This window comes from Cotesia typhae, unplaced genomic scaffold, assembly GCF_013202065.1.
Source record: "Cotesia typhae breed Kobodo isofemale line unplaced genomic scaffold, CoteBio_Ctyphae contig_44, whole genome shotgun sequence".
NCBI lineage: Eukaryota > Metazoa > Arthropoda > Insecta > Hymenoptera > Braconidae > Cotesia > Cotesia typhae.
In genome coordinates this window covers 2,708,353-2,731,839 of record NW_027423753.1, presented here as the reverse complement: position 1 = coordinate 2,731,839, position 23,487 = coordinate 2,708,353, and the positions used below count along the sequence as shown (strand labels likewise).

Here is a 23,487-nt window from a genome sequence, read left to right as displayed (position 1 = left end):
CATTATACTCAGCTACTAGATACTCTTTACTAGAGTTGTCGTATGGTGTTTCTTGTTTCTTTCTTGGAACACGCGAATGAATGACAGTCTGAACCAACTGATTTAAGACTCTGTGACGTGCCAGAGATGTCTGCGTCTTCGTAAGGAAATCATCAAGGAAAATCTTATCAGCCAGGGTCTCTTAAGTCTCCTAGGTAAAACAAATGCATTCATCAATCCGCCTTACGTCTTTCAGCTTCTACACTTTTATTCAACTTGAGATTAATAAAATTAGGTTTAAATATAATCAAGCGATCATTAACTTTCTATTTCAAATTAAAATAAAAATTATTTGTGTAAAATTATTCAGAACAATTTTTAAATTTCACAGAAATGTTTTAATAAATTTAAATCAAGCATACTTTTATCATTGATAATAATTCATTAGTTACAAGCAAACAATAAATAAATGCCGCGGTTTTGCGAAATAAAATGAGTCATTTTAATTTTCATATTATTGTTATTTTTTGAAAAATAAAAAGTTATTGATTTCGGTTCGAATTTAAGAGTAGGAATTTTCATCACACTAAAAAAAATTTTTAGACTCGGTGTAATGTAAATGACTCAGTGTAAAAATTTTATCAAATATCATATTAAATTTGGGTAGTATGGAGAATTTTCATACCTTTAAATGTGTAAATGTATGATTTGTAGTAATTTTGTGCCAAGAAATTAAAATCATTTGAATACTAAGTCATTTCTTGAATAATAATTTTTAAACATTAGTGTAGCGCGCTGATAAAGTTTTAAAATATTATCAATGTAAAAAAAATTGAAATTTCTAAAAAATATCAGATTTTTTATAGTCGAATTTTGTGAAATTTGAAATTTTAAGTTTTTAAAATAATCAAAAGAAATTAAAAAAAATATTTGTTCATCTTAAAGACGTTCCGAGAAAAAACCGTTTTCTTAAAATTTTGACTACTTATATTCATAAGTATCCTCTATACGCAGGAATTTATTTAAATAGTCCTTGTGGCACTAAATTTTAAAATATTAGCATTTAAAATTTGTATATTTTACATACAAACTCTATGTTGACCGACGTTCAAGCGAACGTTTTGTAAAATATCATTCGTACTTTTTTTAGGATTGTTTTAAAAAACTGATCATTATTAATTGAAGATGTAACAAGTATTTTTTATCAAAAAAAAAAATAAATAAATAAATAAACGAGCGGTATTGATTTTTTTATAAAAAACGTTTGAAGTTAGTGACTTTCGATATTTTACGTGAAAAAAAAAAAATTAAAATGAAATTTAATTGATTATTTTTAAATGGACAAATACAAACTACAACACACTCCGCCAGGATCCTAGCCTACCCCCACTCGCCAAAATAAGCTATTTGCTCGCTGATGTATCCGGAAGGAGCATAAAAGAAAATCCTTCTCAATCAATATGATAGACTGATAGAGGATCGTTGTCGAAGAAGAGAAACAGGAGAAACCGTTGGCTCCCTTATTAGTCCTCCTTTCAGTCTCTACTCGTTCGCTTCTTAAACTAATCCAGTGGAAGAGGAAAAGCAAGGAAGCTACTCCTCAGCCTCAGCCTCAGCATCCCTTCTCGTACTGAAGTGGATAGTTAGGCTCGTATTGCATTTAGGCGACGTGCGGCATTAATTTATTATCCTGTCTCTTCTCTTGAGTGGGACTATGGCTCTTGCCTCCTGTTACAGGCGCTAAGGTAATTATAACTCCAGCCCTGTATAATACTACTACGACACGTGAAACTATGCAAAGCCAATCTAAAACCCATGGAGCCAAGAACCACCATCCAGTCTTCCAGACTCGCAGTCTTTCTCAAGTAGTGTTTTATTTTCTTATTCATATACCTCCGTCTCTCTCGGATGCACCCGTCTTCCTCCCTCTCTCCTACTTCGCCCTCCACCTCACCGCGATGGCGATGCTTATATATATTCAATCGTCTGAGCTTCAAAATCTCAAAGACTACTCGTTCTGTGTCTCATTATATTTGGTCCCGGGGTAGTTTCTTAGCAACCGACTCACCGCCAGCCAGCCAGCCCGCTCTTTTAAGATATTTCATGGGTATAATTGCCACTCGATGATATTAATATTCATTTAAAAGAAACCCTCCTCTTCTTTTAGTACTCCATCTAATTTCTGGAATTTCATTTCATATTATTCTCCGTTGATTCTAATTTTTTTATTATATTTGTGCAATGCCAAGGTAGGAAGGATAATAATAATAAAAATAATCATCTATTTTATTTGCTGCAAATTTTTTTTTTACGACTAAATTCATTTTAATTATTTATTAAAATAATAAAGAATTCAAAAATTATTTCAAAGCTTGTGCTTTTTTTTATTGATGAAAAATATGCTAAAACTTGAAAGAAAAAATTTTTTTGTTGAAAAACTTTTATTATAAAAATATTGCGCTATCTGTTAACAATATATTTAATTTTTTTTTTTTTTTTATGAAAATATAGAAAAAGCTTGTGTATATTAAATAAACGACAAAGAACTTGTATAATAAAGCTTCCTCTTAGATGGAGTTAAGTACTACGAAATAGCTTATGTACAAAGTTATACATTGATAAAAATATTAAAAAAAAAATTTACTTAAATCAAAAATTATTTCTTGGCTCAAAAAAATTTTTTTTTATTCAAGCCTATTATTTTCTTCAGAATGGTATTTTTGATTTAAAATTTTTTCCTTCCTTACAATTTTCTTGGATCAAGAAATTTATTTTTTCTGTGTAAAAGTAAAATAAATAAATAAATAAAACTTGGTTCAGTTTGAATTGACTATCATTTTCATGTTAAGAGTTCATCTATAAATAAAAAAAAAAAAAAAACCAAGTAACTAAACTTTTTCATCATTTCAAAATCACAAATTAAATTTGAATGGTGACTTTTCAATCGTAAAAATTTTCACCGCGAATAAAAAAAAAGTGGATGTATTTTTGATGAGTAAAAAGTGGAAACTGTAAACTTGATAGAAGCTATATTGAGATCTATAAATAAAATAAACGAAAGTAAAGTTGAACAAAGTATTTTTAAAGTACAATAGCGTCTGATCAGTAAGATCCAACAAAAAAAAAAAAAAAACAAAGTTTTGATTTGGTGTAAGCTCGTCTTGCCTTTTGGTCAACAGAGTTACCAACAAAGTACGTGACTCTTGTTCCGCATTTGAACTGGACATAAAAAGCTCATTCCCCTTCTCATCTTAATTCTCTGCTATCGCGATTTCTATCCGGTCCCGAGGAGTTTTTTATATTTATACCACTCATTCTTTTTATTCGATAGTCATCGGGTGGCTTAAAATTTTGTAAAAAAAAATACCTCCAATATTATTCCAGAATATTTTACTTAAATATTATTATTATAATATTTATTGAACATGTTTCGAGAGTATGCCGCAGCATGACCGCTTTCTCTTAACATAATTTTATAAACCTCGTGAAGGTGCCGAGGGTCCTTCATAATGCAAGGTGCCGGTTGGACCGCATAAAAAATCAAGCTTACGGTTCCCAGAGCACATTAAACTCTACTAGTTCTAGCTTCTGGACCACACTCATATTAATACCCATACTCTTAACTTCCTCGGGCTGACTATTAATGCCGGGGTATCAACTTGGTCATAGCTGAGATATTTAAGCGACTTAGGGCCCACCAAAACCATCTATTTCATCCTTTAAATTTGTGTAGCTTGGACACTTGACCTCCTAAAGTCGTCGTTTTAAATTTACATACATATTTATTATTCATTCATTCATTCATTATCCAATTATTTGATAAAGTGTCAGCTGCATATAGAAAAATTGTGTAAAAATGTCACTTTTAATTTAAAATTATCACGACAAAATTAAATAATTTATTTTTGAACTAGAAATTATTTTATTTAGTGTTAAATTCAAACAAAAGAGACGTAGTATTATATCCGATGCAGAACGCCATTTTTACGGCAAGTTTAAAAAATATTTATGTTATGTTGTCATATAAAATAAAAAAATAAACGACTAATATTTTATCATATAAGTTATATTTTAATCAAAACAAGTTAATAAATGTAAAAAAAAATTTTTTTGTATAAAAAATTATTTGTAAAAAATAATAGTAATTAAAAATCCTGAGAACTATTCACATTTTTAAAGATATAATTTTTTTATATATTTATATATATTATATATATATATATGTATATATGAAAAATATATGAAAATGCATGTGGGTACTCAAATGAAAGCTCTTGATGAGTGTAACATCGGGATGAGCTTATATTTTTAAAAACGTCAATATTTAAGAAAGTACAGTGCAATTTAACAAAAATCATTATTTAATAAAGCAAAATTTTAATTTTTTCGCAGGTATTTTTTTTTTATTTTACTGAAAAAAAATATAGGATTGTTTGAGGTATAAAAAAATAATAAGAAAAAATGGTATAATATTTATTATTTTTTATTTAAATCAGTTGTCCTGTATTTTCGCATATCTTTTCTTAGTCTTTGCTTTGCTCATTATCACCATTCGTCCATAATCATAGTAATAATATACACTCACACTAAAGTATCACTCATTAAAGCTTCAAAGAAGCGTACTCAAGCGACGAAAAATTAACAGCTGTTCAATTACAGTTAAGTTATTAATTAATAAATTGATTATAATTATAATAGTAATTAGAAATTCTGCTAATTTTAGCTAGCAAAGAAGCGGCGGGTCGGCGTTTAGTTCTGCGCTTACTTTTTATTCAATATATATATACATATATATACATGTACATATTTATCTGAATTGATCAAAGCAAAGTAGCAGTACACGTGTACTTGCTGACATCTGAAAGCATATTACCACTTATGTAACACAAAGATAAAGATTTATTCGTCAAAAGAATTCTAATTTAAATATAATAGATAACTCAAATTTTATTTTTATTCTTATTATAATTATTTTTTTATTATTATTATTATTAATATTAATATTATTATTAATATATATATATTAATTATTTTTAATTAAAAAAATTAGCCGACCCAATCGCACGACTTTTAAAATTTGACAGTTTAAATTTTCCTACCTACCGGACTTGACAATTTTCGACAAAAATAAAGACCGTCAATTCCGTGCTAAAAAATAAAAATAAATTTCAACTATTTTATTATCTTTTTTTTTTTTTTTATTTTTGGCGAAAGAGGAAATATTTTGCGGAAGAACAATTTATTGACAAACACGTTTAGCAGTAATTAAGCTTACTTAGGTACTCGTTGAATGACAATCAATTAATAGACAATGAATTAATTACACGCCCAAATCAGCGAAAATTTAATTGGATACGCAGATTCGACTGAAACAATTTGTACAAAAAAAAAAAAAAAAAAAAAAAAATAACTTAATATGTAGAAAAAAAACTCTGAATAATTTACAAAAAATAAAAATTTATAATTTATCAACTAATATTTTATTATTCACGTTTACTTAGTAGTAACTTTTTACATGTAAGTTTGATTTTCTCGTTAATACAACTTGTGATATCCCATTTAATTACGCATTGCATTTATGGTGGCTCTTTACAATCGTCTACATACTTTCATATATGTATTTATTTATATATTATATTTATATTTATATATTAAATTTTTTTAACTCAATTATTCTATGGCATTCGCACATTTAACATGACTAACGTACACTTTATTAATTTTTTACGTATATAATTTATAATGTTAATTATTTATAGTATTTTATAAAGTTTATAATTATAGTAAGTATTTAATAGTTAGGAATAGTAGTTTTTTCGACGAGTACCTAGCAAGAAAATGCGAGAAGTTGAGCAAAAATTATTTATGATTTTTTTTTTATTTTTATCAAACATTTTTTTACAAGAATTATATCTTGGAAATTTTTTTTTTTAATAAATTACTTTTAAAAAAATGTAGCCAGTGTTTGAAAATTTTTACGAGTGAATTTTAAAAAAATTTTTAATACATTAAAATAAAGCTTTAAAAACTAAAAATTTTTGACACAAAAATATAACTGACTTGTCTTCGATGATTTTTTGGTAAAAAAAATTTTTTTTAATATTTTAAAATTTTTAACTGCTTTTATTAATTTTGTACAATTAAATTTTCTGTCTATTAAAATTTTTGGTAATTATTCAGCAATAAAATATTTTGTTATCAAAATTAAAAAAAAAAAAAAATAATTTCCACATTTAAAAAAAATTTTTTTTTTTTTAGTAAAAATTAAAAAATTAGAATTTTTTAATAAATTAATATCCTAAAAAATTAAAATAATTATTATTAATTAATGAAAATAATATAGAGGAATTTTATGACCGATTTTTCGAAATAAAAAGCTTTAAACCTCATTAAAAAATTAATTTTTATAAATAAATAAATAAAAAAATATTAGTTTATTCGATTTTTTATACCAAAATTTCAAGTGATAGTAGATAGGAGGGGAAGAAATTTCTAAATTTTCCGTAGATATAATTCTTACAAACCCCGAAATTTTGAACTACCAAAAACGATAGCTCACAGCGTAACCAAAAATAACGAACTATTTAAAAGCATAAAAAAGAAAAAGAAACTATTTTGCCAATGCTCACATCCTCGATTGATAAATTCTCTTCATTCATCCCTTTATTTCTCAGAACATCCCCTTATGTGTTTAAAATTCACTTGGTAAAAAATATTATTAAACAGTACAACTCGACTATAGTTTTACATTTTTGGATCATGTATGCCAATATGTATTATTAATAATTAATCATTATCATAATCGGCTTTTTCTGCAAAATGTCTAGTAATAATATAATATTCACAATTATACAAATAGATGTCAATGAACAAGGTACGGAATTGTAGTTATACAGAATTGTAAACGTTGGACATTTTGTAAACTATCTTCGCACTTAATCTCACTCGCAGCCACTCTCGCTACTATTTAATTATTATTATTTATTTTATTACATACAATAGTGACCAAAAAAAAAAAGATTAGTAATAATTAATGGACATTTAATTTAATTTCACAATATCAAATCGAAAAGAGTTAAATGTTATTAGTTAATTAATTTTATTTGTAACATTTTACATATTTCATTGGTATGTCAATGCCGGTATAAAATCCCTAAAAACACTATTTATCATATTATATCCTACTGTTTTTAATTTTATGAATCATTTAATGAAAATTTATCTTTTTAAATTACTAATATATTATTAATTATCATTATAAATGTCCATGGTTTTTTTTTTGTATTGGAATTATTATTCTACCCTAATCAAAATTGTAAGATAAAAAAAAAAGTTAAGTCGAAAAAAAGGTAATAAATGTAAATCGAAATGTATTGGCATAAAAATCCAATGTTTATGTAATTTCATATGATAACATCGAAAACGCACGTCTTATTTTAAGTCCCGCCAGATTTTAAATCTCGGGACTCGGATACGAGCTACGAGTGATACAGGAATATCGATTAGGCCTCGATAGATATCCGTGCAATCCCTCTAAGTATAATATCGATTTTTTTTTTAGTTGGAATTGCAGTTTCTCAGTTTGAGCTATCGGAATGCATTTTTATCATTTTTTTTTCTCGTTTTCATTTCACCGTTTTTTTCATCTCAAGATTAAAACGCACATTTTGTGAATTTTTTGGCGTATTATGTTATTTTAGATAATGGAAAGTATACTTGTAATAATCCCAGTAAAAATGCCACCTAGGTCGTCATTTTTTCATTTTTAATCTTCGAGTTTTTAAGGTTTGATGCACGGAAAGAATTTTCTTTCAAAATTATCGTGAAAATGTCAATAATTATGGAAAATGTCGCGATTCCTACTTTTCAATTTCAATTCTTTTGAGAATTATTTTTAAATAAATAGTTAAAAAAAAACAGAAAAGTACCATTAATTAATTTTTGTTAAAATAAAAACTATTTTGAAGATTTTAATATTGAAAATTATTGTAAAATATAATGGATTTATTAAAATTACTAAAAAATTAATAGAAAATCAATTAAATCAAAATAATGAATGAAACATTTAATCTCGTTGAAATAAAATCTAATTTTTCTAAATTATAAAACCTACAAAAATAATAATTATACTGAGTGAAAAAAAATTTCAGATAGTAGCTAGTATAATCTGGATTATACTAGCTACTATCTGAAATTTTTTTTCACCACAGATATCACTGAGTATAATCTGGGATGACATCCAGTGTCATCTTGTTTTTTTCGTGTAGATTATAATACAGTCTGGTAATTTTTGTCATGAATTTTAACAACAAATTTTAAAGAAAATTTCTTTTCGTAAGACATAACTTTACGCAGTAAAAAATTTTCATTGCGTCAAAAAATTTTCTTGTTAAATATTTAAAACTTTTTTGTGTTGATTTAACAGAACAAATGTTAAATTCACACAAAAATTTTTTCACTAAGTTTCTTGACGTAATGACGCAAAATTTTTTACCGTGTAGACTCATACTGTAAATAAAGGTCTACCGGGTCCCTTATTTTTTTTTTTCCGATAAAATTAAAATTGCAGGGAAAAAAATTTTTCTCCTCAAACATTTGTACTGGGAATTTTTTGTAAATTGTTTATATATAATTTGTTACCACCAAAAATTCACTGTTCCAGTCAGTGACTTACTCCGGAATGTCAGTATCAAATTTTCCTGTGTCATAGGTAATTACTATCAATGTAAAACATATAAAAATAATAAAAAGGAAGGAAGTTTAGTTGTTACTTAACTCGTTGCACGTTTTTATCTTTTTACAAGTCTTAAATGCCAAAGGTCACTTTTAAAAATATATATCGGTGTCTCCTTTTACCTTTTTTCATTCATTTTTCATAATCATAACCATAGATCACTAGATCCTTGTTCATTTGCGCAATATCTAATATAATTTTCAATTACAATAAACCAACCAGCCATCATGCCTTAAAATTATTCTTTCAGCTTTTTTTCACTTTCAAATAGCCATTTTTTATTTCAACCGTTTTTCGTTGATTTATTACCTACGCTTTTATTATTAGTATATAATATTATTTAAACTAATTTTAATAATATATTATTAAACTAACTTATAGCAATAATAATTATTATTATATATCTGCTAACAAGACCTTGAGACTTGATTTTGCCCAAATAAATAGTTAATATTTGTATTATTAATTTTACTTTTCATTTGTTTGTGCTCCTAACATCTGTACACATTATTCAGTTATAAATAGAAATATATTTACATATACATTTTAATTATATTAGTAATATTACGTTTAATATTTATCTTTTGGTTGGAAATTATACAGCGTAAGCATTTTTTTAAATACTTAATGGTTTATTTGCCTATCTATACTCCTCATTATTGTAAAAAAATTTTTTGTCTGGTTTTTTAAGAATTTAAACATCAAAAAATTGCAATGTTTTTTTTTTTAATCGAATTTTCGTATTAAATATTGGAGAAATGACAAAATCAAAAGGATTTTTTTTCTGTAAAAATTAAATTATCTTTCGAAAAGATTCTTCTTAATTTTTTTTGTATAAAAAAATCTCTCATCCCTTAGATTTAATTTTTTTACAAAGATTTTGAATGAAATTTTTGGAATAAAATCGTGAAAAATGATTTGAAAGTTTGAATTCAAATTCTGAGTTAAATATTGAAGCTACCAAAAAATCATGATTTTTATTTATTTGCACACCACATTTAAGCCTTCATTCACTCAACAGTTATAATTATTTTATTTAAATATATAATATATAACTATCTAATCAACTAATTTCTATTTAATAAATTTCGTTAATCAAAAATTTGTCAATTCATGGAGAATTTTCTCCGTGCAGGCGCCGGGCGTTGACCAGTTTTCGTAAAAATCGAATTTTCAAAGAAAAAAAAATCTCAGTAATTTTTTTTCGCTTTTTTTTTCTTGGGAAAAAATAGTTTGAGGGACGGTATGGCCGGAAGTGCCGAGCGAACAATTTCCTGGTGTTCTTTGTCGGGTAGTGAGACGGTTGGTATGGCTCTTGTGGCGAAAATCGCGTTTGTGGAAACTCAAGAGAGATTGTGAAAGGTGAGTGTTGGGGTGGCAAGAGAGACCGGGATTGGGAGAAGAAACGCGAAACGGTGATGAAAAACGTTCTTTGAAAAACGGTTCAGAGCCTCTACAAACTTGGATCTCGATTGGCGAATGGTGCAAAAGTGTTTACCACTCATGTCGAAGGAGGATACGGAATAAGAGAAATGTTTCTACTGGGTTTACCCTTTATTTTTTTATGTTTTTCCTTACTTTTGCTTTTGCTTTTGCTTTTCTTTCCGAGAAATCCCACTTCATTTACACTCGCTTCGGCTCTTGTTTTTCGTTTACCTAAATATATATTTACTGTTTATTTACGGGGTAAATGCCTGTAGAAATCACGCTTAGAAATATGAAATTATTGAAACAAAACATTGTACTCGGTGAATATATAAATAAATAAAAAAATTTATTTTGGTAATAAAAAGAAATATTACATTCCACGTGAAAAAATAAATTTACGATCTGCGCTATTTTTGTATGTATATAGAAAATTCAATTTCTTATCAAAAGGTAATTAATTTTTTTTTAATTGTGTAATTATGCCCTAAGGATATAATTAAATAGAAAAAAAAATTTCTTTTTAAGTTCGAGTTTTTTTTTGTGGTAAAAAAAATTTCTTAAAAAATTTGAATTTTATTCTAAAAAAAAAAAGTTTTTCTAATTTGAATTTTATGGTGAAAAAAAAAAAATTAAAATATAAAAAGATTACTTAAATTTTTGGACTTGAAAAAATTCAAAAATTAAAATTTTGACTCGTAAAATTATGTAAAAAAATGAAAATTAAGTAAAATTAAAAAAAACCAATTTTAGAATTTAATTGAACTTTTTTATATAAATTTTATATAAAATTATAAAAAACAATTTTTTTCAACCAATGATTAATCACGAAAAAGTGAAACTCTGAAAAACTGTGATTAAATTGATTTTATATAACAAAAAAAAAAAAAAAAATTGATACTTCGATCATAAATCATACCTTATACGTTTTAAAAATTAAATATTTATCCGCGCATGAAATAATTTTTCCATCAATTGTAATTCATTGCAATTATTATTACTCTAAGAAAACAAACGTGTTTACTTCAGGAAAATATTTATTATGTATTATTCTTACGATAAATAATGTGGGAATTTTTTTTCTGTATGCTTACTTACAAGTGAATTAATATTTATAGAAAACTAGTTCTATAAGATTGAACATATTGTATAAAATGAATAAATTGCAGTCGAAAATAAAACCAAGATTTTCGTAAGCAAACATTTGAGATTTTAAATTTAAAAAAATCGAAAAATTGATAAAAAAAAACAAAAATGTTGATGTCGCATCACTAACTGATAGGAATTGGTTGGCTAAAAAGGAAAAAAAAAAAAAACATAAAAAATGAAGGTATTTCCAAGAAATAAAATACCAAAATATATTTTCGATAGAATAAAATTTATTAATATTATTATCATTATTAATTACTATATTTAATAGAGAAAATTAAAAAATAAAACAACAGGTGAATTTTAAAACTTATCAATCATTCTTTAGTATCTTTATTTATCTTCAATCGGTAAATATCTTAACGATCGTTATTTAAAAATGTATAATATATGGTGAAATATTTTTAGCCAACCTAATTATTACATAATACAATTTACTCTCTTTAAATATATATATATATATATATTAATTATCATACTCATAATTACTTGATTTATCAGTATTAATATTAATAATAATATTAACATGTATATTAATCGTAATTGTACGTTAATAACTTTAAACTGACTCGTATTTTTGATATAATTATCCATATATATATTTATTTTACGCACAATAATTTAAAAAACCATTTAATTATCTTATGGAAGGAATGAAAATGTACAAAAGTCTCGTTGACGGGCCGGGAAAATTAGTCCGCTCTTAATATACAAATCCAATTTACACTTACGCATAAAAAAATTTGTTTCGCTTTTAATTTAAAACCTTAACACATTTTCTTTCTTCGAATTAGTATTTATTATTAAAAAATAAATAATTTTCATTAAAAAAGTTTGTTAATACCTCAATTAGATCCCGAGATAATTAATTTATCACAAATTAAATTTAAAAACCTACCGCGCATGTGCGTGGCCATTTTAAGCGCTCAGTTTATAATAACTCCTTTGAAATGTTAAAAAAATAACGAAATTTATTATAATTATAAATAGTAATTAAAAAGATGAAGAAAAAGTCTATCAAAGTTATTAAAATAATTAATTTCACTCCTTGGAATAAGTGAAATAAAACTTTCGCGCTTAAAGCCGCTCAAACTGGCCACGCGCATGCGCGCTAATAGTTCCAAGTTCTAAAAATTTAAAACATAACGAAATTTAGTATAATTATAAATATTAATTAAAAATATAAAGAAAAAATTATTAAAATAATTTATTTCACTCTTTGGAATGAATAATATAAGAATTTCGCGGTTAAAGCCGCTCGAACTGGCCGCGCGCATGCGCGCTAATTGTTCCAAGTTCCAATGAACAAAAACTCAATTATCTCTTGATGTAATAGAGATATAAAAAAACTTTTCAAACAAAAATTTTTTGTTTTAAAATAACAAAACCATTTACGATAAAATAATCTCATTTTCCCAAACCACAAATTTAAAAAATCCAAAAATAAAATTTAAAAGAGCGTCTTAAAAAATTACCACATACACAAAAAAAAATTTTTTTTAATTGGATTTTTATACAGCGAGTTAATTAGACGCATTACTAAAAACAACATAAAATGCAGTACAAATAATGTACAATTCACAATATAATATACAACACTTTTCTTTAGCCTCACTCCCAGCCGACAAATGGCAAGATTCCCCTCAGCTTTACTTTAATTAACAATTAAGCGCAAGCATTTATCAATTATCAATTGTCATTTGCTATTATACTCAATTAATATTTTTTCCGAATGGATTTACAATGAAATAAATGCCGAAAACTGGTGCCGTATGCCCGGAACCTCAATTAACGTAGTATTTACTGAAAATATGGCTATCAATAAGACTTTTGCTTAATACGGTTGATCATACACACATTAACCTTAGTATTAAGTGTTTACTTAAATATTTATCTCTGTCTTTAATTTTAAAATCAATAAACTCATTTAGTAGCATTCAATTCAATAATTTCTCCTTTAATAGCTACATTACTCATAATCATACTCATACTTATACTTATTTTTTTCGTTACTTAATTCTACTATTATTAAATTGTCAAATGTGGTAACAAATAATGAAACATTTTAAAAATTGCACGATATACAAACTCAGTAATTGCTCTGGCTCGTTTATTTATCATTTATCATATATCATTATTTACGCAATAATTTTTATGATAACTTCAGTCATTCTTCGCGTTACATCTAATTTATTTGTAATTTTCTATACGCGAGACATCCACAACATTTTATTTCGCTACTTGTTTTCTTTTTCTTTAATATATATATATATATATATATATTTTTTTTTTTTCATTTAATATATATATATATATATATATATATATATATATATATTTATATTTATTTTTAGTTTTGTGTATACTTATACATAAATATTTGTTCATTAGCATCCACACAATTAACCTATCATTTATCGCTACATATCAATTAATTTATTTGGCCACTGAACATCATTAAGTCCTCTGTCGTCCTTTGTTTCTTCGTAAATGAAATTAGTGACACCTCTCTTACTAATTATCATAAAATTACTAATTTTTATAACCAATCTATCAAATTCGTACTAATTTTTAAATTTATCTAAATGCGCATTGAAAATTTTTCATTTTTTCAAATTTTTTTTTATTTTTGGCTAAAAAATGCGAGAAACAAAAAAATCAGGTCTTTTTTGCAGAAAATTTCATTTTCTACAAAAAAGGTTTCTTATAATTTTTCCATATCTTCAATTCTTGACTCGCATTTTCAGTTTAAAACTCTTACTAAATTTTAAAGATCTGAACAACTCAAATTTTAAGAACTTCAGAATTACGACGTTTTAAAATCAAAATTCTGGCGAGAAATAAAAATTTTGATTACTTTTTTTTGTAGAAAATCAAATTTCCTACAAAAAAACGTCTTATTTTAATCCACATCTCCAAAATTTCACCCTCAATTTGAATTTAAAACTTTTCAAAATTCTGAACTTATCCCGAAAAATTTTCATTCACGCAGCATCGTTCCATAAATCAAGACTTTAAAATAATACCGCGTTAGCACCGAGGATCCAGAGGCTCCAATCATAATCATTAATCATAGCACACAATAATAATAATAATAAAGACAAACAATAAATTTCATTAAAAATCATAAATCATAAATCATAATCATTAAAAATCTCAAATTACGAACGACGCATAATTTACTAATAAAATTCGCTAATTTTTTTATTTTTTCTCTTTTCATCTCTAATATCGTTGCCTTCCTCGTTGTCATCGATACTTGTTCTTAAATTTAGGTTTATAATGAAGACGCCGATGTACCAACATCGTAATACATTATTGGCAGTGATTTATCGTGTCTTAAATAATAATTATCTTCCCGCTAAAAAATTAAATTTTCGCATTATTAAGCTACTTTTAATTTTAACAATTATTATTAATATTTTATTATTATTATTATTATTATTATTATTATTAGTATTATTAGTATTATTTTTATTATTTTTATCATTAGTATTAGTATTATTAATATTATTATTATTATTATTATTATTATTATTATTATTATTATTATTAAAATTATTATATCTGGCCGATTTATAAGAAAATTTTAATTTCAGCGCAGGATCACAATTTTGTCTAGCCTCCAAGGTGTGATTAATTATTATTAGCAACTATTAACTAAGAATTAAATCTACGAACTAGTAACTAGTAATAATAATTAAAATTAATAATTAATAATTAATAATACTTATCAATAAGGCTACAATTAAAAATATTATTAAAAATATAGATCTCGGGGCTAGACCAATACTTGACAATGTCTTGCAGGAATAATTATAATTTATAATCAGCGTAAAAACAAGTAAAAGATGAACTTGGAAGCAAGGCTGGAAGTTTTTTTTTTTTTTTGAGAGAACGTGTCAACTAATTCCTTCCAATTCCATTATTTTATTTTTTTTTTAACGTTAATTTTAAGTCGGCTAGCTGACGAAGACGCGCGACGACGGTGACATTAGAGGATCGCCATAACCAGGAGCTGGCATGCATTAAATAAATTCGAGCTCACTGATCGCACTTGGAAGTGGGTTAGACAGTAAGTGCTGATAAGCGAGATTAGACGTGTCTCTTCATATGGAGGGCCAGGTGGTCACTGCGCGAGAAACACCGATCACAGTGTCGGCATTTGAAGGGCTTGGCTCCTGTGTGCTTGCGGTAATGACGGGTCAGCTCGTCCGAGCGCGCAAATCGCCATTCGCAACCTTCCCAACTGCACTTGTATGGTTTTTCACCTGGAACATATGGGAAAATTTTTTTTATAAGATTAATTTATTAATTTTTAATTTTTAGGGTGATTTGATTTTTTTAAATTGCAATTATACGTTGAAGTGACATTTTATTTCAGGGCACGTGTTCAAGGTTGGAACGAGCTTTTTTGATTCGGAATTTTCTCGAGGGAATCTGGTAAATAAGCTGGGGATTGCTTCAGTTTTGCTGATATTAAATTACTTGGATATATGTATTTATTTACCTCACATTTGACCTTTTTCTTATAAACAGATGAAGAAAGACAGAGAAAATGTAATTATAGGGTCTTACTCTAGTTATTTCGTGAAATAAGAAATTTTTTCAATTATTGATTCTCGAAAAAAAAATTAGGACATTTTTTTGATAGTTAATTATTTTTTAGAAAAATTTATTTTTTGAAAAAAAAGTTCGAAAACTTTTTATCTAATTAATTATATTCAATACAAATAGAATTCTTCGATAGAATTCTTTACCAGATAAATAAAATAAAAAAATAAATAAAAAAAAATTAGAAATTTTTATTCAATCAATAATTGGTTTAAGAATTAGTAACATAGCTAATTTTTTTGAAAAATAATTTTTTTTCATTTATCGATGTTTAAACAAAACCAAAAAATTATTTTTAAGTAAAATTAGAAATATTTTCATTCAATTTTATCACTAAAAATTTTATATTTTTGCAGAACTCAATTTTAGTTTAATAAAATTAAAAGTTTAGATTACATTTATGATAAATTATTTAAAGGATTATCAATAATTTAAAAATGTTCCACAATTACTGTAATTTAAAAAAAAATTTCTTTCTTACTAAGAATAACAATACTAACAAGAAAAAAAACTTTTCAAAATTTCGCTCACGTCTTAACCATCCGACAAATTCCCCAACTTTGGTTATAACATCCAAAAATTGAAAAATAAACCCACCTAAACTCATATTAGTAACTGATTATTTTCATTATAAACAAAACAGCTCGAGGCATGCATGCATATTAGTATTCCCGAAGTTTTTTTTATCTCAAGCGTCTTTGGGGTCTAGTGGAGTTCTTATCTCGTGTGTCTTAGATATATAAGTCCCGAGGAATTTTCTTGCCGCGTGGTGGTATGTCGTACGCCAACGGGATGAATGAGGAGGAATTTGGCTATGCCTCACCACGTTCTTGTTGGATTTGTCGCCGTCGTTCTCCATACTCAACCTTATACGTTAAGAGTATACCTATTCCTCAAGGCAATACTAGGAGCAGGAGCACACGGGCAGAACTTGAGGAGCAATGACAGAGCTGGAGAAGCAGAGACTCGCAATATAATATGATACAAGGTGGTGGATAAGAAACAAACTGAGGACTGTTGGTTTAAACGATGCAAACTACACAACCGGAAGGTTAAACAAACAGCGACATAAATTTTCTCCCTCTCCCTTAAGATCTTTAGAGGGTATTTTTATAAAATATACACCGAGGATCCACGAACCGCGTATATATTATAGGATGTATTTATACTTGTTCGTACAAGTGTTTTTGCACTCGTTCGTCTTATTATCGTAGACGAAATAACGCTCGGGGACGTGGCGTCTGAAGATAGGAATTTTCCAATTTTCTTACCTCACTTTCGAAAAACTAAAACGGATGAAATAACACACGTCGTCTAGATCAATGGATCCAACGTGAATCTATTTTTCAGTGAGCATGCATCCGTGTAAGGAAAACCAGAGAAGTAGAGGAGGGTCCTCTCAAAAGATGAAGAAGAACTGGATAGAGGCAGGAGGCGAAACAGGAGAAGACAAAGTGGAATGATGGAAAAAAGAGTCGCCTTGGGCGGGTGGTGATCACGGCAAGGCATCTCTGCTAATATTTCAGAGCTTCTGTTTCTTAGTCATTGTCATTGTCATTGTTAGCTTCTTTTTCTCGTGAATCCTTCTCTATTTCGCGAGAAAATTGCAATCGTTCATCCTTCTCGCCCCCTCACTACCGTCCTTCTCTGCTCTCTGCTGGCAATAACCAACGCGGCTTGTTAACCCGGTAGCTGAAGAGCCACAGGTGGTAACCTCACATTGTCTCTCTCATTGCCAGGCTGCGTTACCTCATCAACGTCACCCCGTTTTCATAATCCCGAGAATACATTATTGTTGTCATTATGATTATCATTATTTACAGGTTAATAATGCAGGGGAATTAAAAATTTCTTGTTAGAGCTATCAATCATCGGGGAAAGTGATATGGTGGTGTTTATTTCATTTTACCAAGATCAAATTGTTGGGAGACTTTAATTTTATTTTTTTTTTATTTTTTTTGATGTGGTGTTAGACGATGAGCTGTTTTAAACTTTCGGAGGGTTATTTTCTGTAATGCACTGAAAAAATTTTTAAATTGTTTTTCTTAATTGCTAAATATATTATTTTTACACTGATAAAAAAAATATTTTCATTCTAGAAAAATATTCTTGCTCCAAGAAAATTATTTTGAAGAAAACTAGTTGTCTTATTTCAAAAAATTCTTGTCTTGGTTCAAGACTATATTATCTTCGATCGATACAAGTGAATTCTTTACTCCAAAATGATTCTCTTGACTTAAGAACAATTTTATTTCATTTCAAGAATTATTGATTGTTAGTTCAAGAACAAATTTTTTTTTTTTTTAATGTTATAAGTTTAAGTCAATAAATTTCTTAAATTAAGAAAATTGAATTACTTAAAACAAGAATGACATTTAAAAAAAAAATTTTTTTCTTGAATCAAGTCATTTTTTTTTTTAGTGTACTTCAAATATTAATTTGAAAAAGATTTTTTTTTAATTAAGAAAAAGAATAAATTTTTGGTAGAAATTAATTTTTTTTTTCAGTGTGGAATTATTCTTGAAAAAATTGCCAGAATCTATTCATGGATTATGGGAAGACGAAGATTATGGGAAAGAAGAAGAAGAAGAAGTTTAACCCGGGCAGTGTTTTTACTGGCCTTCAGCGGGAAAGAGAGAAATTACAAGGACTTAGAACGGGTGGGCGATAGTGAGCTGGGGTCTGACTCCCTCGCGGCGGAGAATTACTCTACACAGGAGGAGCAGAAGCAGAAGCTGAAGAAGCACCTTACCGAGAAGAGAAGTTGAGCAGGACGAGTCGAGCGAAAGGGATTTATTTCTTCCAGGCAATAGAGATTCGGGTGCGCAAATGGCCGAGTATGCACTTATTTCGACCCTCTTTTTCATCCAGCTCCACTCGGTAAGGCAGTTTTTTATATTTTTTGTACCGACTGAACAAAAAAAGAAAGAGAAATGAAAAAAGTCAGTGAGCGACTGCTTTGTACAATCAATTGCCGAGGTTTTTAACGCTTCGCGCTCATTCCTAGTTTTTCGAGTGATGAAAAATGAATTGAATTTATTCATCGTGGAATGAATAATTTAACGGGAACAATGTGCAACGCGGATGCACATCGCGATGCAGAGACTCCGGATGTCACGGATTCGTATTCACGCACGGAAGCACTTGCGGGGATGGTCATTCATTTCTTCATGGCTGTCTATGTCTATGACTATTACTCTGGCTAGGTATTTTTGTCTCTAAAGCTATGTTTGTATGTGTGAGAGCCATTTCACGCACAATTTATGTCCTACCGCTAGTTATAGGCGTGTGTCACGTATTTTATCGGTTTATTATTAAATTAGCTAGACTTTGCTCAGACGTTACAATTATAATTATCTAGTTAAGTTTTATAAATAGATGTTATAATATTGAAAAATTTGTTCAGGCATGGAAATGATTTTTTTTTTTTTTTATAAATTCATCATTTTTTTTTTAAAGTTATCTTCTGAATAAATTTTTGGAAAATAAGTATATAAAACAAGATTCTGCAGAGCCTGAAAATAGTGAAAAATTATTTTAATTTTTATTTTTAGCTTAAAAAATTCGTCTTGAATTTTTAGTTATAAAAATTGATAATTTTCAAAAAGTCGAAAAATTATTGAATTTAGTCAAAATTTTATAAATGATTTTTTTTTTTTTTTTAATTTTTATGAATATAAAATTAATGATAAAAATTTCTCCGTCGGGTAAAATAGATTAGACTAGCTCGAGTTTCAGTGCAAGCGTGATGTAAAAAAAAAAAACTAAAGAAACTCTAAGAATATAAGTTATTTTTTCATTCTCAAAGCTTCAAGTTGTGATCGGACACGACCTGTAAGTCGGAGAGGTGTATTACGTCGATATGTCAGTCTGCTGGAGCAACGCGTGCTCGTCGTCTTTGCATTTTATTAAGTTTGCCGTCGTGCCGTCACAATATAGCACACTTTCTAGGTCCTTCGTCTCGGTCTTATTCTTATCATCCCCTTTTGCGACTCACCCCCTTTACCCAAGTAGTGTGTAAGTGTCTCAACACACTCCAACAGAACCTTTACTAGAATGGAACGTGTGTGTAGTGTTCCCCTGAAGAAATAAAAAAGTAGAAAGACGGGAATTTATGGGAAGGTTTCGGTCAATACTCGGTAAAAAGTAGAGTCCGCCCTTGTAGATCTTGCCTGCTGACGCAGCGATACATCTACGCCGAAAAGTAATAACTCAGATAAGACTTTCTCTGTAAGATCGGCGGCCTAGTCTAGGTCACATTCCCCATATTGGTTTGATAATGACACCCATTGAAAATGAAGGGAGCTCTGCAATTCCTAGTGAAGAACGTGACTACTGAGCCCGAGAAATTTAAATTTGACATTCTTGTTACCGGATCTGTCTTGCACGTACCAAGCGATAAAATTCAATTCGAAAATTTAAAATCATTTTTGCTGGTACAAAATGTGCTTTCTGAACAGATCAAAGCCGGAATCGCAAACTGCGAACGAGAACAATGGCCCCGGGAATGGAATTCCACGACTGAAAGTCTCCAGTAATTGGAAATCTCTCTACCGACGTAACATCTACGTCCTCGTCCTTGTCCTCGTGCCTGTCAGGATACTCGCACGTGTAGATCAATACGTCTGCTCCTTTATTTTATATCCATCTATTTGTTTGTCTTATTTCCGAGACTGTTGATACCGCATCTTCTACTTTTCCATTTCATTTCATTCTAATAATTGCTAAAATAATTCTGTTAGAAAACTGACGCTTGTATTACTAATCCATTATCTATGATAGATAGTTATTTAAAATTACACACCTAAAAAATACGAATTGGTTCACGAAAAATATATTTTCTTGAAAATTTCAATGTTGATTCAAATTCATACTTTTAAAATTATAATTCATAAAATATCGACAAGATTTAAAATTATTATTACGAAAAATTTATCTCTGAAAATTTTATCATACTGCGAAAATTTGAAGAGTGATACCGAAGTTGATTTTTAATTGATTGAATCACTGCGAGAAGAGTTTTATTTATAAAAAAAATTCTGGAGAGTTAATTTTTAATTTTTTTGTCGGATAAAAATAATAAAATAGTTGTTATTCGTTTTAAAAATTATAAAATGCGTACTTGGAGATTAAAAAAATAAATATAATAATTTTTCTTAGTTACTTTTTAAAATTTTAAATTCACTCTTGTTTTTTAAAATGTACTATCATAAATTGTTATAAAAAATTGAATTGAAGTTATTAAATATCAAAATAATCAAAAAATGATTGTATTGATTAAGATTCAAGCGCTTAATTTAAATTTCAAATTAAATAAATTTTCGATGATGATGATGATGATAATTGATAATAATAACAATTTCCTGGCGTAATTTTCGAGTTAGCAATTTTGCTGAAGGACTCGCATGACAAGACGCGGTTCAAATGCGTCCTGACTATATAATGCATCTTTTGGTTTTCATCCTTATTACCTGTTCTCCATATTCATTCGAGTCTCTCTGTGTGTGTAGGATGTGTGAAAAGTGTATGTATGTTCTTTAGGATGAAAAGCAAGCAGTAGTGAGGCGACAAAAAGGCCGTCGAGGATGAGGATAGCCGAGCCGGAGGATGAGATGACGACTTTGGAGTATGAGAGACGGCGGTACAGAGAATGCCATCAGAAGGGCTGGGTTGGGTTCGTTAATTACAGTCCTGCCGTTAGCATCTACCGCAACTACCCCAGAGCCAAAACCAGTCTCGCTTATAGTAAGGCAACCCTTATAGCGCAGCCCCTGTGCAAGAGGATTCCAGGCTGCAATATCGTGTTCCAGGCACTAACGTCCTTCATCAACCCCAAAATCGCAGCATGCGTTGACCACCTCGTGTAGACCAGAAAGCACGGAATTACTCCTCTACGTCGCTTTTTACCCTCCAAACTTGCTGGGTCTTGTTCTTGTTCTTGTTCTTCTTTCAACTTTGGAGCAAGCCATCCGCTTTGCTCATTCGTTCGCTCTTTAAGCGCTGGGGATGCAAAATACGATTGAAAGTCGAGTTTTTTTTTGTGCGTCGGCAGCTTTTGAAATCCGATAGTCGTTGAGTGTGCATCGACAAGAGCCTCGTAAATGCCCGCCGGATTAACTTTCAATATTTCACTGTACTGTTCAGTTACCTTTTTTTTTTTACTCTTTTTTATTTTCGTTTTACCCTTTGTTTTATTCACAGTTTCGTTCTATTTCCGATACCAAAAAGTATTTGCTGTTAAATTTTAAAATCGACCTATTCTGTTCTATTGTAATGAAAGATAATTCGAAAGTTCAGCGATGCAGAGGTGAAAGTGATACTTTTAGCGATTATTTTTACGTGTTAGTTTATAGAGCTTTCAGAACTTTTATTTTTTAAATTTACTATGACATGTGAAACATTCAAGTACTCTTATTAATTATTATTTTTTTTTGTGTCAATATGTAAGGTACCGACGGGTAATCTAAACTTTCTAAAATTAAATTAATGGAAAGTTACGAATTGATATCTAATAAATAGTTTTAAAAAATATTAGGAGAAATTAGAAGAAAATTTATTTCTTTGATAATTTAAAATTATCTGTCAATTTAAAAAATTTTTTTTAAAACCAATTAATTATTACCTAAAAAGATTTACATTTATAATTTTTTAAAATTTCTACATGTGGAATTTTTTCGGTAAATTTTTTTTTTTTTTAATTATTCTATTATAAAAATATTGAAAACTTTTAAATGTCTCTTAAATTCATCATAAATTTTTAATTATTAAATTTTATTGAAAAGTGAAATTGCCCAAAAAAAAAAAACAAATGATTTTTCTTTATTCGCAATTATCGGCAATAAATTATTGCAAGATTATTTTTTAATTACTTTTGTATTAAAATAAATTATTACGAATGATTAAAAAGTTTTTAAGTATCAATTTTCCAAAACTGAAAATAAATATGTACTATTATTTATTTAAAGAGACATTCAAGTTGTGTACATTCAATATTTCAAACTTTTATTTTAATATTTTATGAATTTAATATTACATTGAATTTTTTATATTGCATTGATAATTCATGTACTTTTATTGCGCTTATCGCCTTAAGGAAACACTTGTTCTCGGGCCAATTAATTTTAATAAATATAAATAAATAAATATTGTTCATATTATGAGAGAGAAAAATGAAATTATGTATTCATAATATTCAGAGCAAAAATGTTTAATTAAAAATTGTTTAAACTTGTGTTATTTTCAATTCACTTTTCATTATTAATTCATTTACTGAATTTTTTATTTTTATCGCAAAAATATTAATTAATTTAACAACTCTTATTTACATTTCTCTAAAGCAAATATGAAAACATATTTAAAAAGTGCCGTGCGGTAGCCGAATCTTATTAGTAAACTTATAAACTCTAGTAAGTCAGTCATTTTAGCACTAAATACTTTATTATTCCGGAAATATGAACAGTTCTCTCAAGATATTTGGAATTTTGGATATTTTATTCGTATTTTGACAGGAATAAATTATTTTTTGAAAGATCCTCCAAGAATTTCTTGATTGAGTCGAATAATTCAAATTTTTGATAATATTAAAT

At 27.9% G+C, this 23,487-nt stretch overlaps 1 protein-coding gene across 5 annotated transcripts in view; it reads right to left on the bottom strand.

Moving 5' to 3' along the window:
• Window positions 1-12,081: 12,081 nt before the first annotated feature.
• Window positions 12,082-23,487, bottom strand: part of LOC141529080 (Krueppel-like factor 6) — a 166,608-nt gene continuing 155,202 nt past the window's right edge. For all 5 annotated transcript variants that reach the window (XM_074245453.1, XM_074245452.1, XM_074245456.1 and 2 more), the window contains one exon: window positions 12,082-15,558. In XM_074245453.1, coding sequence (XP_074101554.1) covers window positions 15,383-15,558 — 176 coding nt within the window. In that variant the 3' untranslated portion in view covers window positions 12,082-15,382. The remainder of the gene's footprint in view (window positions 15,559-23,487) is intronic.